The 17,808-nt window shown below is 36.3% G+C and overlaps 2 protein-coding genes across 6 annotated transcripts; both read right to left on the reverse strand.

The window, feature by feature from the left end:
• Positions 1-35: 35 nt before the first annotated feature.
• LOC141830172 (uncharacterized) lies at positions 36-6,940 on the reverse strand. Of its 2 annotated transcripts, none has more exons than XM_074717655.1 (10): positions 6,759-6,940; positions 6,045-6,121; positions 5,881-5,958; positions 4,864-4,976; positions 4,713-4,778; positions 3,404-3,505; positions 2,786-3,329; positions 891-1,096; positions 652-815; positions 36-386 (listed from the first exon to the last, which is right to left on the reverse strand). In XM_074717655.1, exons 1-10 carry the CDS (start codon positions 6,896-6,898, stop codon positions 233-235), a joined length of 1,644 nt encoding a protein of 547 aa, XP_074573756.1. In that variant the 5' UTR covers positions 6,899-6,940; the 3' UTR covers positions 36-232. The 2 variants fall into 2 exon arrangements, with proteins under 2 accessions (XP_074573756.1, XP_074573755.1); XM_074717654.1 differs by having other exon boundaries at positions 6,045-6,127.
• A 565-nt stretch (positions 6,941-7,505) lies between these two features.
• On the reverse strand, positions 7,506-16,754 carry LOC141829188 (nuclear pore complex protein NUP85). 4 transcript variants are annotated; one of them, XR_012601872.1, is made up of 20 exons: positions 16,310-16,754; positions 15,590-15,692; positions 15,338-15,448; positions 15,175-15,258; positions 14,056-14,127; positions 13,894-13,950; positions 13,322-13,441; positions 13,054-13,254; positions 12,447-12,557; positions 12,326-12,363; positions 12,057-12,213; positions 10,985-11,086; positions 10,257-10,313; positions 10,019-10,165; positions 9,863-9,933; positions 9,650-9,737; positions 8,689-8,745; positions 8,081-8,302; positions 7,792-7,894; positions 7,506-7,658 (listed from the first exon to the last, which is right to left on the reverse strand). XR_012601872.1 is itself a non-coding variant. In XM_074716603.1 (19 exons), the coding sequence occupies exons 1-18, from the start codon at positions 16,687-16,689 to the stop codon at positions 8,105-8,107; spliced, it is 2,154 nt and encodes a 717-aa protein (XP_074572704.1). In that variant the 5' UTR covers positions 16,690-16,754; the 3' UTR covers positions 7,714-7,894; positions 8,081-8,104. The 4 variants fall into 4 exon arrangements, 2 of the variants coding, with proteins under 2 accessions (XP_074572704.1, XP_074572705.1); XR_012601871.1 differs by having other exon boundaries at positions 7,506-7,664; XM_074716603.1 differs by lacking the exon at positions 7,506-7,658 and having other exon boundaries at positions 7,714-7,894.
• Between the last annotated feature and the right edge of the window lie 1,054 nt (positions 16,755-17,808).

Raw genomic sequence — 17,808 nt, forward strand, 5'->3', positions numbered from 1 at the left:
ACAGATTGCATGGTCAATCATGATTGCTAACAGAGAACAGAATAGCAGAAATATAATAACAAAAACAACAAAATACAACTCAAAGCAAGCTCAAACTGCAAACTCAAATACTCGATGAGCTTGGCAAACAGAGGTTTGTCCTTGTGTGCAAGTGTAGTGGGTGGAGAAAGAACCACACAACATGCTTATCAAACTTCACTGCTTTTTTATTCTATATTAAAGTTAGGATGGTTCACTTTCTTTTATCGCCTCTAGGTGTGTCATCTACAACCGCTGCGCTACGGATTCCCCAAAATGACTTCGGAAGTAGATTCTTTTTTGTAGCAGTAAATTGCCAGCCAATATTTGAAAAGCAAGAACCACAGTTTGCGATGGACCAAGCATACCTGCATCAAATAGGCATGCAGTGATTGTTCATATATGTATATGAAAACATGTATAGTAGCGTAGATATTTCCACTGTTTTGGAATGTCTGACCATGCTAAATGGGTGTGCAACGTTCAAGATAACCAAAATAACTTATTGCAGAAGGAACTTGTCAAAGAAGGAATCAAGATGACCAGTTTTTAGGACAATATAGTTCATTAATAAGAATATGCAAACCATCTCATGATCAAAAGAGTAGGCTTAGCAGAGTAGTATTTTCATACCCTGGAAACCAGCTGTGCTCTTTTACAGGTGGACCGCTGATTGCAAGTCCACTGGCATTGTAAACAGTTATGGTTTCATGAATATATCCATGTGGATTCACATAAGCATTGAGAGGGCCATCACTGGACATTACCAACATGTCACTGCGCTTGGCAATTAACGTCTGCAACAGAATGAAAATCATCAAACATAGTATGAAGGTTCTGAAGAAGATATTGAAAATCTATGCTTAGATTACCTGACATCTCTTGCAACGTATAAGGTTAAACCCATTAAGTAATTCGATTTCTCTTTGTAACCTATAGGAAATTCCATCAATCTCTAGCAGCTCCTGCCTTGTAGCTTCTGACATGGGAAGTTTGCTGGCAATATAAAATGACAGAAGATCTGGTTTTCTTGCATACTCATCCAAGCTTGGTTTCCCTATTACCTTTCCCCAAAGATCTGCACCACATGAAAATTTTACCTTAGAGAAGCACATAATGCTTGCATTGAGGGTGGAACACTACAATAAAGAGCCCATCACCATCACAAAACATTGAGATAACTATATCGAACAACAATACAACTCTATAAATCAGACTAGTCTTTTGACACAACTGTATCGAACAACAATACAACTCTATGAATCAGACTAGTCTTTCTTCTAAATTGTATTTTAATTTGGAAAGGAGGGTAGAGTACAAAAAAATCTCATCCATAAATACAAAGCACAAACAAAAAGTATCCTGCATATATTAGCAGTGATATTCAAGTATTCCAGTGAGAATCTAGTTCAAATATGAAGGATTATATCAACAAATGAATAAAGAACACAGAGGATCAAGAAAAAGTTGAAAATCGACTTGACATCCTGATACTATAAAACTCTTCTACTTTATTATTTTAACTCCAATCCTTCATGTTGTTAATTCATTTCTATTCAATCCTGAACTTTTGAATCTCAAAACAAAACTATAACCTACCTACATCAATCAAACACTTCAGTTCGATGTAATAGCCCAGTCATTCAAAAAAGAAGTAACAAAGTTGTCGTGGAACATTCTCTTGCTCTCTATAAACACACTATTGGTATTATAAAAAAAAAATCAGGGTTTTAAATTTTGTTTCAAGCCAATAGGCATGAATGAAACTTTTCAGTCAACCTGCCAACCAGAACATAAGAAGCCTGGAAACTCACAAAATTCTCAATACGTAGCCAAGACCTAGCAAATAACTAACGTGGCTTGCAGATGCCACCTCCTCAACCTCTCACTGTTAATCTCTATCAATCTCCACCTCAAATCTCGCTGCCAATCTCCATCATCCTCCGCCTCAATTCTCTCTGTCAATTGCTGTCGATCTTTACCTTAGCAGCACCTCCCTCCCATCTCCTCTGCCTCACCACTCAACACTGCCCACCTGCACTGTTCTGCCCGTCCACAAAGGCACAAGGCTCAATCTCTGCCTCATAGCTCAGCAACCTCACTTGAGTCTGTTGCCTCTTTTCTTCGTCAGCTTTTTCCTCTTCCTCTCTGGTGCCCGACACCACGTGTCGACTCTGTAGACATGGTACCAATACAGTTTCATTTCATCCGGAGGCCCAAACCAGCTCGGAGCAAAATTTGAAACCTTGAAACAAACCTTTTATCTAGAGATACAATGCCCCTAATTCTTTGAAGTATAAGAGAAGAAAAGGAAAGCATGGGGCATTAACCTTCACCAAACCCAACTTCAAGTATTGTGCTAACAAGCCTTACATTTATACAAAGAATCAACATGAAAGAGAGAAACTTGACAAGATATTTTTGAGAAATTTTATTAAAAAAAAGGGATGTCTCAATTATCTTGACAGAACTGCAAAATGCTAGCAGAGGTTCCTTGAACATAATAGGATTGTAGTTCATCACGTATAAACACTAAACTAGAACAGATGTGCCAACTCAGGTACCATACTAACATGTAAGACAATATTCACTTCTCAGAAAAATTCATGCCATATGGCATCTGAAGAGAATCATAAAATAGTATGAAAGAAACACAATCAAATAAAGGGGAAAAAGTACCACAATATACAGGCTAAAATCAGTAACGAATTTAATCTTTTCATGCTGTGTATAATGCATATTATTCTAATTGTGATCATATTTTTACCTGCCGCTCTATGAGCAAGAGAATATGAGTCGTACATTTGGTACATCCAGAAAGGTAGAAAGGATAATGGGGCAGGAGATTGCCATTTTGATTTGTTGACTACCAAATTTCTTTCCCATTTTTCACAATCATCAGATATCTTTCCTGGAGAATGCTCAGATCCAAATTTACAAGATTTGGCCAGTCCACCCAATATTTTTGAAAGGGATTTCTTCATCTTTCTATCTTGCCCATGCATGAACTCCTCATCACTTGATGGTTCATCAAATCTGTCATAAATACCAAAAGAATCACCAGAATCACTTGTAGAAACCAATAATTTCATGTCAGTTGAATGATCACTGGTGATGCTTCCATAAGATCCGCACTCCCAGCTATTTTCTGCACCATCAAATCCTTGGCGTTTGGCAGGAGAGATACGTGAAGGTGTAACACATGTAAAACTGCCTCTATGAAAGTTACTAATTGAAGCTACTTGGGCAAATGCTACATTTGGTGTTCTAAGAGGAGCCTCTTCCTCAACAATTTGGACCTCTCCACATGCCTGTCAAAGGAAAAATCTAACATCAGTCATCTATAAACCACAGCTAAATCGCAACGAATGTAACTGAAACTCACTGCTCCGTCATCATCTGTCCATACTCGCCTCAACCGAAAACGTTGTTGACCACGAGCAACTACATTCAATGAACCATTGTCTAATCTGCGGTATTGTCTTATCTAGAAAATCATATAAACAGTGTATGTGATATTACTAAATTGTGGACAACTTCAATGCAGACGTATTTCTGGAACACATCAAATTTAACCAAAGGGGCTAATAAATTATGTAAAATATGTACAACACTTGATATTTAATTTAGAAAGAAATGGCAAGGGCCAATTATAAAATTTAAAACCACCAATCAAAATCTAAGGAGCAGCAAGGCAAACTAAGAGTTTGAGGGCAAACTGTGACATTACCTTAGAAGTTCTAACTTCAAGCACCAACATGAATATTTTATTTCAACAGACTAGGGGAAAAGGATTCATATGACCTAGAGATTGCAAGCGAAAACATTTGGCACTAGCTGTTAGACAACCTGATACAGTTCAACATTAATGAGTTTAAACAAACTTTATTATGGAGAGATATAAGACATTTTACCTCTTCAGCGATTAGATTTTAAATAACCATAAAGTTGGATACCAATGATGCACATGCATGTAAAGCATCCTCAAAGGTTCAATACATAATTACTCAAACCAATCCATCATGTTCAAGGAAATATATCGATGTGTGCCACATATCACTAGTATGTTAAAAATTGTCATCATGCTAAGCAATACCCAAGAAGTAACCATAAATTATTCAAACAATAGAGAAGAAAAGAAATTTTCCTGAAGATAAATCTCTCTTGTCTTCCCTTCTGCAGTCAAACTCTTTCTAGTTCTATATTCCCGCCTCTTCCAAACTTCTTAACACAATCATGATTTTCAACCAAACAGGAACGAAGCAGTGACTCAAAACAAATCTAATTCAGATGAATAGCCTTAACAGACATCTTGCTCAAGATAAGCAACCTTCAACCAGTTTAACTAACTAAAAATAACAAAACTAGTTTACAATATGGGCATATCCCCAGATCCATTAAATACAGAATGTTCCCATGAGTTGGTGATTTGGCCTCATATGGGCAATTCCAAAAGCCAATCAAGAATCGAACCAATATTTACAGCTCCTTTAAGTTGTTATGCATTGGATCAAATAATTGGGCTTAAGTTGTCATTCTGTTTTTTTTTCCCAATGAAGTGATAGAACCAATCATCAGATATGTTCTAAATGGATCTGGATATTAAAATTAGCTGGAAAAATGTCGTGTTGCATAAATAGTCCAGAAGGAAATGTTAGAATACATTGTATTTGCAGCCATAATTAAATATGCACCTCGGCTGTAGTGCCAGTTGAAGCAAAGACAAGTTTCCCATCTTCTGGATGGCAATGAACTCTAACCTGAAAACAAGTGCTACTTACCCATTACTCAATGCCTGAGAGAACAGTACAAGTAAAAGAAGGGGCAAAAGAGGAATTAACATACCACACCTATTGTGCATGGTGCATTAGATTGTGTAAGAGCTCTTTCCACAGCAGCTATAAATCGCCGTTCAAGGACTCTAAGAGGAATTGTTGCTTCAGGAAACAAAACAACTCCTGATGGATCAAAATTTTGTTAAAATATAATTCCATATAGAAGCATAGCTTACCCTATGCTCAGTAAAAGTCCAACCTAGAGCATTTCAGAAAGGAAAAAAAGTGAACTCTAAGAAAGACTTCAGCCTAATCATTCTTGAGCGGCCATCATCAAAGAGCATCAAAGACACATTAACAGGGAGCAAAATACAACTGCAAAATTTGTAACTTCTGAAAACCTGTTAGCACACAGTCTTCTATTGCCAGTCATGTAGTGTCAAGCATGGCAAATTCTATATTTCGAAAGAAAAATTAACTTGCCAGCAAGATAATACTTAGACCAAATTTTCATAATTTCTCTCTCACAAATGATGAACCAAGAATTACAGAATAAAAGCTTAACATGGCACTTTCTATGAGATTCTGCCAAGTTATTTCATAGTGCTCCCAATTCTGATTTGTGAACTAAATTCAAAGAGAAGTTTGGGAATAAGATGATTATTCTCCATGGCTTTCAATTTTCCAGTACACTATTACCAGATCCGCACTGGCATTTTTTCACAGGTAATCTGAACTCAATCAGTTAATCCACTATACTCCTAGAGACTGGCCAGAACAATTGATCAACAGTTGCATTGACTGATTGGTCAATTTTAAGACTTCAATTAAGAAGTGAAATGGAGAAAGAATAACAAATGACGAAGAAGAGTGAGGTTGTTTTTGAAAGAAAAGTGGAGCTGACAAAGCAAGTACCTAAATGTGAGACAAAAACAATGGCAATAACTTTCAACATCCCTATTCTGATAGTGTAATGAACTTGGAAACAAAACAAAACAAACAAGCGAGCAAACAAATCTTAAGCAAGCAATTTTAAGATGGTGAAGGATTCCAGCAAAATTATAATTCTATTAGTAACTGTACCAACCTTCAGTATAGTACATTGGAAGGTTCAAGACTGTGCCACCGTCCAAAAATGATAGTCGGGCATGAGTACTGTCAACCTCTGTCACAAATAAGGAAAAAAGAAGCTTTAAACCAGTAAAGCCTAGAGACACAATTTGTAAGGAAAATCAGTTAAGAATATATTACCGCCAAGATATGAATGCATTGAAGCCAAACATGTATTGTAGGTGAATCCACCAAACGAACTAGCGCCTCCACCACCACTGCCACTTCAAACCAAAAGCAAAGACCACCTCGTTAGATAACTGTTTGATATATCAGCTGACAGCGTCATGTCGGACTGGACAGATGATTTATTCAATTGATTTTTAACCACTTGTCCATCGTATGAACAAAAAAGGGCAAACTTCCATGCTTATTCAACGTAGACAAGTATCAGAAACTTGAGAAGATAACTGGAAAGGCAAATGAAGGCCAAGGTCTATATTTTGACTATCCGAAGCACGAAAGAGTCTTAAATAAGCAGAAAAGTAAGTCAAATGTTATGATTTAGTCACTACGGATGCTAGTTGAATAAGTTCGCCTTTGCCGATCGATGTTTAACTTTGCTGCAATTCGTAAAATCTGGTATCCAGAACATCCTACGACCCACTAAACTTTGTTGTAGTCGCGGGTAAAGCTTCTCTTACTCATAACAATTTAAATTCAAATATAACTCGAAAAAGTTGTCCATGGCAATCAAATTAGGGTTGCTTTTCTCCGGTTCACGTGAGCCGCGAGTCAAGCAACAATAACTCAAGAAGCGAGGAAATCCCTAATCACGACAACATTTTGCATCATGCACCCGTAACCATGATCGAAACCCCAGATCGAGGTTGCAAGAGGGAAATCAACCCCAACCTGATTAAGCGGGAGTCATCGTCGTCATCGGAGGAGTTGCCATCGACCTCCTCGACCTGGAGCTCCTCCATATCGAGCTGCCTTATCTGTTCCATCTGGACCCTCTCGTGCTCGAGGATCCGCTCGTCCATTCCACTCATTCGTCTGTCTCCTCTCTCTTTCGTTCTCACAGTTCGACCTTTTCCCTCTCTCTCTCTCTCTCTCTCTCTCGAAGGCTCCTATCCTTGCAGCACATATATAGATATTCTTTTCTCGATTGGCGCCTGCGCATCACGTGACGCAAGCAATGCGGTAGCGATCGCCAACACTTTTTACGTACCAACCCAAAAAATAGACCCACATTAGAGACATGATAAACTAGTGGAACCCACAATAAGGAAGCGATGGATTGGATCCCTCGTTTGCAGGCCGATGAGGTGCGTCAGGTACAACCGGAGTATGTTGGACGAGGGGAGAGCGACCGCACCGACTCAAACGCCTGTCTCGTTCAAAACAGGAAACAGCTACACACGACAAGTGAAATCCACGGACATGCATCACCAAAAGTGGATCCCACATAATATTCTTCACAGTACACCCGCCGTGTGACTCGGTCGACACGTGTGAATAATTATGTATGTTAATTCCACTGATGCTTGTCATTAGCTGGAAAGATAATATTTAAAAGAAAGAAAAAAAAAAGGCAAGTTGATATAAACCATCAAAAAGTTGTGGGGAGCAGGGCTAACACATTAGATATTTGTTCAAAATGAGATTGTTAAATACTGAAATTAATGAAGTAAAATAATATCATGTTTGCTCGTGTTCCACTTAGTGATGACTCTTCCTCTTATATTAGAACTTAGCAAACAGCCAAACGCTACACCGACGGAGATGCTCCAGCTTCGCCTGCCAAAGTACCTAGACCTGTTTTTGTTTAATTAAGAATTATAATAAATATAATATATGTATCGGACGTAGTGTCTTTTCAGATCGTCCAAAACTGGTCAACCTTCTGACATTTAAATTAATGATTGCATTCAACAAACCGTACTTGAGATTGCTAAAGAACAAATCCAGTTGTCGTGTAGCCGTACGAGCTTCAAATGACGATCACTGATTTGGCACCGTTGAAACTTTTGCAATGAGTCGTCATCCTGCCAATGAAGGGGATTTAGTTAGAAAACAATTTCAGCAACTAGATTAGATTTACTAATTATTCGAACAAAGACTTCAAAATTTTCAATAGTTGCGTGAATTCATTACGCGGGGAAGAAATGATCCAAAATGGCATGCAGTGGGGATGCAAATCGCACTCGGCAGGCATGATGCAAACATCTCACCTTGTCGTAGTGCATCGAAAAGCATCAGCATTCTTCAAGAATAGCACGCCCGAGGTTCTTGGCCAGGGCTAATCTGACAGAACTAAGCGCATGAGACGGCAAGTTGGAATCGACGAAACCCGGGCACATCTTTGCCATGGAGAGATCTTGCAACTTATTCAGCAACAGATTGGTTTCCGAGACCCTCAACAGAGGTTGGGCCTTCCAGTTTAACAGGTTAACCTGCATTCCAATCAGAAATCAATTCATTCATTCTAATCTGCATTTGGAACATGGGCGAACTGCCATTAAAGATGGTCATCCCATAATCTTGAATCTAGTTTAAATAAGTATTCTGAGTTTGTAACCTACATTAAATGGTTTGCATAAAAGGTTGTCATTTTAACATTTATATTTCCATAAATACATTTCCCTGATAAATGGTTTGCGTGAAACACTGTTTTCAATAATCCTACATTGCAATGTTTAATACCATACCAACCAATATGTCAAACATGATTCCAAATTCAAAAGGAATATAAAACATTCTGATTTACACGTCATAATACTTCCAGTAATACACGATAACTATTAGTGATTACGTAGCAGGTTTATGGACATGGACATACCGAATCATACAAAAGGGGAAGCCAGAATTGTTGTGGAGTGGATGGACTTTTCATCAGCTGCAAAAGAGTAAAGTGAACATTGTGAATAAGAAGTTAAAGCAGTAAATTTCCAGTCCACTGTCGCCACAATGATGAGCAACCATATACTATGTTTAATCAGATGTGGATTACACAACCAGAAAAAATTATAATATAGCAAGTAAACAGTTAACCACTGCAACCCTGTGAAACTAAAGCTGTATGATTTCACATTTGCTCAAAATCTACTAAGAATGGACAAAAAAATAGCTTTCGTACACAATATTGCTTGGGATAACACTGCTGCTGTGCCCATGTTTATACCAAGAAGGAAGGAATATGATAGATACTGAAATCCAGATTCCAGACACGACATCTGAGCTAGTTTGTAGGAAGTTAAAAGATATCCATTTTTAAATCCTATTTTTGGAGGTTTAATGATTTTACAATTTGTAATGTAGTGCTACGAGTCTCATTTAGCATTTGGTGGGGAGAATTGGCGCTAAACAGCAAATAGCATATTAAGTTTGGACATGAAAATTTTGGGAAGACATGATTAATCAACATTCAACATTGCCATATATTCCACTTGACAAATACGAAATATCCATATCTAACTGTTACTTTTTCATTCATATATAATTAGGCACTAAAATTTAGTTAAGCTAGAGAATAAATTGCAGGGAAAAATAATCCAACATCCGCTGTATCATTTAGTTATCACAAACTGCAATTGCAGTCATTCCAAAAATACTTTTTGCCAAATCTTTTTTATTTTCAGTTTCACTATATCACATGTCAAAAATGTGATGATTAAGTGACCATCAAACATGAATATGAATGAACGCAAAGTGCAAGCAAATCAAGCCAATAACCTTTCCATAGTTCCTCAACAGAGTTATGTAAAATCATATTTGTAAAAATTATAATAATGTAAAAGCACCTGTACAAGCGATTCAGCAGCAAGCCGAGCAGAATTCACTGCTCTTCCATCTTCCACCTGTTTAAGTAATCTCTTCAAGTCCCGGTATCTAATGTGCAAAAAGATTTTTAAAAGAGAAAATAGAAATTGTTTAATAGGTAATATATAATACTGGTCATCATCAAGCATAGACTACAATATGATTACTATAGTTGTATAAATTCGAAATGATACTTATGAAGAAACTCCAGCCCTCCTGAACTCCCTACTCGTGTGCCTAGCAGTTCGATTAATCCCTCCCATTGCTGTTAGCAAGAAAGTCAAACCATCTACCCAATTAGGTCATTTGATAGGTAAACTTGCTATTTTGTGTATATAGTCAAGGAAAACCTGGAAGCTATCATCAGACAGTGACCTCCCAATGAATTCAAAAAGCTGTTGAGCAATTCTGTTGAGACGAACTTCATCACGGGCTAGTTGAAGCCAGTAAATTCCAAATCCTTTCCTACCATGCTTCCAATGGTGCATACCAGCAATCTTTCAAGCAGGAGAGGAATCAATAACATGGACTACAATATCACTTAACCCAATGACATAAAGTGTCGATACAGTCAAAGGCTACAAGTACCTTCATAATACTCGCACTGATGTTATCAAGATCATAGGAATGACACAGATCAAGATTCTGGTCACAAGTACAAACAGGTCATTAGAGTTATGAGGAAGATTGAGAGGGAATATTAGAGTAATATAATTATAATACATATACAAATCACAACAATAAATAAATAGACAATATGGAATTAAAACTATATATTCGAACAATCTTAACTAACGCTGAAATATAGATTTCAATCATGCTCAACTTGGCCTACAAAGTAAAAAAAAAAAAAAAGGCTCCACTAAGAGGTTTAACGAAGACTTCTAATCTGTTCATCATAAAGAAAAATGATGTGCTGATCTTCAAGACATAGCATCTCTAATGAACTCCAATTTCTTTAATACATTCAAGGAACAATGGGTTACATTGCAACATAAAAAGAAATTAAATTTTAGCAATGCGTGTTTACTGGTTAACTTGTAAATGTTAGATCATCTGTAGAAGTCTCCATTCACATCTCATAAGCAGTGCTTGTCAAGGCTCTATATTTTGGTTCATAACTCAAGTAACTATAAGGCTACAACTTACTCTTTCTTGTCACTGAATTACCTGCAACATAATTTCCCAACATAACTTGCTCTTTTTATGTCACGATCAACAAAAGACCCAAGCACAACAATGCATTACTAAATATAAAACTAAAATTATTAATTCTAAGCATTGGAAAATAAATAAATATAAGAGAGAATAATTACTTTAAAAGTCCCTTGATGGTGCTGAAGAGGCTGCTTATACAATAAAAACTCTAACAACCCTAATCCTTGCTTTGGGCATTGTGCTAGATATGTGGATGCAATCTGCCATAGAAAGACTCAAGGTAATGGAGACTAACATATTAAACTTAGAAGTTAGAGCTACTGGCAAGAACAATAACAATCGGCGTAAAAAGGAGATTGTTGATCATAGAATATAAACAGACAAATCACGTAGCCAAGCTGCTTATCAGACTAAGGACAATATTGCATTTAGAATGGTACCATTGCAATGTATGATATTATTTTATTGAAAATCAGCATTAATTATACAGGATCAAAACAAGTGTGCCGTATCAATAATTTGGTAGCAACAATTTATAGTTTGCCTCCGTTTTCCAAGCCATGGTAGTATGAAACTAGTCATTTTGGTGCCAATTGATTGGCCAATGTGCAGAAACAAAATGGTAGGATGACATCGTGTGAGTACCTCTTCTTTCAGTGCATCATTCAGAAGTGAAATTCAAAATGAAGAAAACTTGAATATGTGACATAAACAGTGTTTAAAAGCCTAGCTTTAGATTCAAAGCAAGCTAATAAAACCACAGAGATCTGATACCTTCATCTCTTTCAGGTGTCCTAAAAGGACTTAGATCTTGCTTCACAAAGTTCCAGCACAGATGATGTACCATAGATAAATTTGTAACTGATGCACTTAATACAAAATGTTCATGATCTTTATAAGCTGCTAAAAGGCAGAGTATTCTTAACTCTATGAACTACAAACAAACTTTAAGATTGCACTACCGATTTCCATCTTATTTCTGAAGAAGCATTTTAGTTTAGGGGAAATCATATGTACATTCCTATTCCATGCAACCTCATTTTTTTTTCAACAATATAATAATAATAATCACCATTTCAGTTCATCATATGGCTTACTTAACCTCATTTAATATAAATTAAAAGTGTAAATATAATAGTCATCATTGTTACACCCTTAATCATTGTTATACTAAATCAAGTGTGTGAACAATTGGGACAGTCTCAAAATGGTAAGAAATTCTAAACTCACTTGCCAAGTCAAGGGATGAGAAGAAAGGACTTGGGCATATACAAGCCAATGGAGTTCCTCAATGCTGATACTTCCTAGGTTGTATCTCTCTTCATGCAATTGAATGTCAGCATAATCACTGCCAGCTGCCAACAACTCTGTTCCATGGGCAACCATCCTGTCAAGAGATTTATGTTTCATTTATAAAAATAAGCATCTTGAATCTAGCTGTTGAGAAGAATATGTGAAAGCAAAACACTCCAGCATCTTTCATATATAATGCAGCTTACCAAGGACCATATGTTCTGGAGCATTCTGCTAACACAGCCTTCAGGAACAAGAAAAAGGAGAAATAGTTGTAATTTGTTCATGTTGCAAATTAAAAAAGAAAGTTCCAAGAATTATTTTCACCTCAGGGCTCTCTTGAAGGATACCCATCAGAAGACTCATAAGACCATTATACTCAGCAGTAGGCTTCAACTGCTGACATTTTTGAGCCAAGTTGTTCAGCCCTTCTAAACCCTGAGAAATGTAAATAAATTCCCAGGGTGTACAGATAAAACAGCAGAGGCTTGAAAGACAAAATGACAACATGAGAATAGATAAGCAACAAAGAGATTTCCATGAGGTTCATCAACTGACTAGTCGCCTGCTTGACATTTTCCACTAACCAAACCATAAAAAACAATTGAGTTTATACTTAGAGCTTGTAAATGGGATTAAAGATTTTGATTACATGGTCATTAACATCTTGCAAACTAGTCACCATCTTTACTATCATTAAAAGTAAACAACAATGGCAAATTCAAAAAATGTGTCCAACTGAATATATGACTAGAAAGAACTTTTCAACTCCACTGACATGAGAAGTTAGAATGCGGCCAAGCTAAGCTAGCATCAAAAAGTTATGCATGCTGATTTGTAACATTCATTTTTGGAAGCAAAACTAAATCAAAGTAAGTGAAAAAAGGGCAAAGCATCAGAAATGTGTGTGTGTGTGTATATAATATGAACTGACCATTATGAATGGTCTTGTATAAAGTAAATGAGAGATAAGAAGCTCCATCCAGTGACAAGTTGCAGATGTAAGATTGCTTATGTTGCCCAGCAAAATCTTTAACAACTTATGGAGGCCTTCCCGAGTTTGATGATGGCTACACTGTACCCAATATGCACTCCGTTCTAGTTTACTGACCTGGCCGCGCCATTTTTCCCAAGCCTGCACTGAAATTGAATTAAAAGCTCTTAAAATGGGGAAAAATAATAGATAAAACTAACTCCCATACCTTGATAAAATCTGGTTTAGTATCATAGCATTGACCTGTCTTTTCAGAAGATAAGTCAGGGCACAAGCGTGGCATTGTTAAGATGAGAACAGCAACAGCCTCTACTAACCCATTTTCAGTCTGGTCATCAGAAAAGTCACAAATGATACATTGATATCTCAACATGATATCAAATGAGGATAATTATGTAAAAGTTCCTATATTAAATTGGTGAAAGACAACATAAAAAATTACAACATCATCATTCTCAATAATAAAATATTGCATGGCAATAATAAGATAGAATACATTCTTAGAACAATTTGGCAGTTTCTTTTTCAAAAAATGAGAATGCCTAATCCCCTTGATCTTGTGGTGCACCTGTACAGTTTACAACAATGGCCCATGAAAGCAGATTAATGGAGCTATCTAACAGATTATCCACAGCCTTGGTAAACAGATTTCGCTCACCACATACTGTGCATAAAAAGTCAATTCCAAGTAGAACAAAATACAAGCATTTGGCATAATATTTTAGGAGAAAAAATTCAAATTAAAGGAATATTAAATTTTTTGATGGGATGTTCACCAACCTCACGGTCATCGAGCTGATCCAATTGATAAGAGCCATGCAGTCTCAGTAATTTTGCCTGCAAAACAAGAAAGTTACCTCTCTACATGATTAAGCAATTCAAAGGCATGCAGTGATATCCCTAAATGACAAGAACACTTGCAGTGAGACTTTAGGAATTTACCACAGTATCAAGCCAACCAACTGCAAGGGCTGATGACATTGCTTCCCAATAATCAGGATTATCTTCAATAACCTGAGCAGCATTGAAACGATACATGGATGAAACATAACTTTTAAATAGAATCCTAAAGTTAACATGAGAATCATATGGGTGAGGAATTACAGTACATTATGTTCAAAATAATACACCACCATAAAGACTGAAGAGTGCATGTTAATCATGGAAATAAAAACAGGTGTGCCAAGGACTGTTGTGAGCTATACAGATCATGGGAACACACAGAAAGACAATTCAGCAAAAAATTATAAAGTTTATTTCAGAAGAACAATGAGAGCATGAAATTTTCTGGAATAATGAACTAATGCTATGACGATGAGGTGATGAAACTGTCAAAGCAAGAGAAGGGTGATGCAGATAACCTAGATCCCTCAATATAAAATTGGTTCAGGTCTGAACTATGATTTCATTGAACTAAATTGGTTCAGGTCTGAAATATGTTTCTTTTTTCATTGGCGGCAGAATTATAATTTCTATTTCTGCTTTTACTATTTCCACTAAACCTAATCTTTTTTTGTCTGTCTTAATCTTTAGAATCTATGAAAGAGGCCCATATTTCTTTCTCTTTATTCTACAGATTCATGCAGTAATACAGTTTTAATTTTATGTTAGGGGCACAGGACCAGATACCAAGGGTGAGGATAGCTCCTCTTAGACACAGAGGATTCAGGATCTTGGGCATTGTTTCAATAAGCACCTTGATCTTATTGAAATAAGGTAAGAGATAAACAATAATTTGATTAAGCTAGCTTAATCGCTCAATATTATTGCTGTAAGAAGACCATTATGCACACAGACAGAGCTCAAAATCCTCAACTCCTGATAAACTTGATCTAAATCATATAAACTTGGCAAACAAGGCTCCTACATGATATTCATATGCTACAATTTGAACCAAACAAATTTTATTTCTATCTTAATATGGTTACATGTTTAATCATCAATGGAAATAAATTCCAAACATACTTCTAAAAAAAATGCAAATCAAATCATTCAAATATGTCTATAATATAAGTGCAGAGTCTATGAAATTAAGGGTGAAACTATTTTCACAAATCAAACCTGAAAATCAACAAGTTTCTTTTGCATAGCCACTAGCTTTGAATAAACTGTGAGGTCAGTCCTGGTCACAAGGCTATCATACTCCTAGGTAAAGAAAAGCCAGAAGAGTTACAAAAAAATATTAAATTCACAAGATAGAAGAGTGGTGAAAAAAGACAATTACCTCTAACCAATCCACAAGGCGCTCTGGTAGCCATGATAGTGATTGTTTATCAACAAAAAATATCTCCATCAGTTCCCAAGCAGCTCTCAAACTGGTGGGCTCCTTAAGAGGCTGTAAGAAAACATCTTCCATCTAGTGAACTCACTAGAATGTAGAGTAGGTAATGGGGAGACAGACTATCCGGCATATTCTGTCAAGTTATCAGTCAAAAACATATGAGGATGAGGCTAAGAAATGGCAATAGCAAATCACCTTCACAATTATCCTTGGATCCTCAATCACATTGTCGGGAGGAATCTGATGAGTTTTGAGAAGCTCATTTATTTTTCTACTGTACTCTAAAATATGCTGCCACCTGAGTTAAACATTAAGAACGTGACAAAAAACTTATCATCCATATCATTCCAACTCATGCAGGTACCACAAAAACAAGAGAAGAAAAAATATATGTTCCTTGCTCAAATAACAAAGTCCTCGTGAAACTTATTCCATACCGTGTGATGACCTTACACTACAAAAAGCAATACCCCTTGCTAATTTCCATCAGGTCAGCGTTACTTTGCTAATTTCCATCAACAGTGAAATATATCCAGATCATTCACTTCTCTTATTCTATCTTCATCACTTACTTCTCCATTCTTGTCTTCTCTTATGGTGTATATGTAGTCTAGAGGCAAATAAATTCTCCAGGCAACATCATATACTTTTTATGATTGAAAGTTTAAGTCAAAAAGATGCACCTCCAATTTAACAAAATAATGGATTTTAGATAAAAAGAGTGTTACATTAGACATTGTAAGCTTTTGAATAACACAGAATCAAATTGCTCAGTTTGCGTGAAACTTAGCAATTAACTTAATATGAACAGCACATAGAACAGTTATTTAGTTCAGGCTTCTATACCTGCACCAGACAATCTGACCGCTAAAAGTCTACTCAACTAAGAAGAATTACTTTCGAGAAAACGCTTACTTTTCCGTGCGGAACGAAGAGGATGACATCATGGACAGAGCAGTGAGCGAATTCTTCCAGCTCTGGAGCTCCACAAAGGGAGGGACGGACCCATACGCGATCCTTCGCATCTGAGCCTCACTGATTCCGCCCTCGCCCGTTCCCAGCCTTACCTCCACCACTTTCCCACCTTCCTCGTCATCATCGCCAGCGCCGTCAGGTTCCGGAGAAGGCTGGCGGAGACAGGCTACATGGAGAAGACTGCCACGGGACCAAGAAATGTAGACGCGGAATACCGGCGCGGAAACACCGTGGCGGAGGGGGAGCACAACCGGCTGGCGGGACTCCGGCGATATCGGGACTATTGCTTCTGCTCCCGGATCCGACGGGCGCCCGGGCATCTCCGGTTGTTGCAGCTCGATTACGACAAAGGGTTTTAGGGTTTGAGGAGCACTGCAGAAGTCGAGGAACGCTGGTGTCTGGAATAAATGATGAAGAGTCTGACATTTTAGCATTAAATTTTAAAATCGTTATAACTAAATTAATTTTTAAAAAATAATTTGTTAATTTATAAATTAAAGATTTGAAACATATTAAGATTTTTCTTATAAAATTTATTTTGATAAAATAAATTTGCAAATTACTTTATAAATCAATTCACCATCTAAAAACTAATAAGTGCAAACTATTCAAGAAAATAAATAAGAACATTAACTTCAAATCCCAATAGAAATTAGAAATGAATTTGAATGTATATTATCAACATCAATTATAAATATAAATATATTTATATATTATTTCTTTAATATAAAACATTAAATTTTAAAATAATTTTTTTTATTTTGACTTCCTTCCTTTAATTAAAGGTTAAGTTTTAAAATCTAAATCATAACAAAAAAAATTAATTTTTATTTACACTTTTACAACAAAAAAAAAAGTTAACTTTTCCAGCAACCTCATGATCATTGGGATGGTAAATTAAAAAATTATAATTAATCACTACAAGAGAATACATTGTGTCAACTTAATCAAAATTCAACTCTTATTCACTTCAATAAATCTGTCCCATAATAACTAACTCTTCAACAAAAGATAGAATCCGTCATCCCAACGATCTCACACGATCGATTTCACGATCATCTATGAAAAAGTAAATTGAAAGATTATAACTGATCACGAAAGAGACGTAATAACTAATTCAATTATACTCCGATAAAGCGTATTTACAAATGTTGTCTAATATATCAAAATCACCACTGAATATCGAGTGCGCAAAATGCCAAGTGATTGAAAATGTGAAATAAGGCCCGATCAATGGGTAGTATGTTTCCCCCCTTTGTATATCTAATTTTTATTTTAAAATCTATATCTATGTTTTTTAAAATTTTACAATATTTTCTCATAGATAAATCAAATATATTCAATGCGAAAAATATTTGTGTGTGTGTGATTGATTTATAGATTTATTTCCTGAGAACGCAAACCAGAAACAAAAATTTGGAAACAGTTCGCCCAAATCA

This window comes from Curcuma longa, chromosome 5 (genome assembly GCF_044706935.1).
Source record: "Curcuma longa cultivar G26 ecotype Majalengka, Jawa Barat chromosome 5, ITB_CL_G26_1.1, whole genome shotgun sequence".
Classification (NCBI taxonomy): domain Eukaryota; kingdom Viridiplantae; phylum Streptophyta; class Magnoliopsida; order Zingiberales; family Zingiberaceae; genus Curcuma; species Curcuma longa.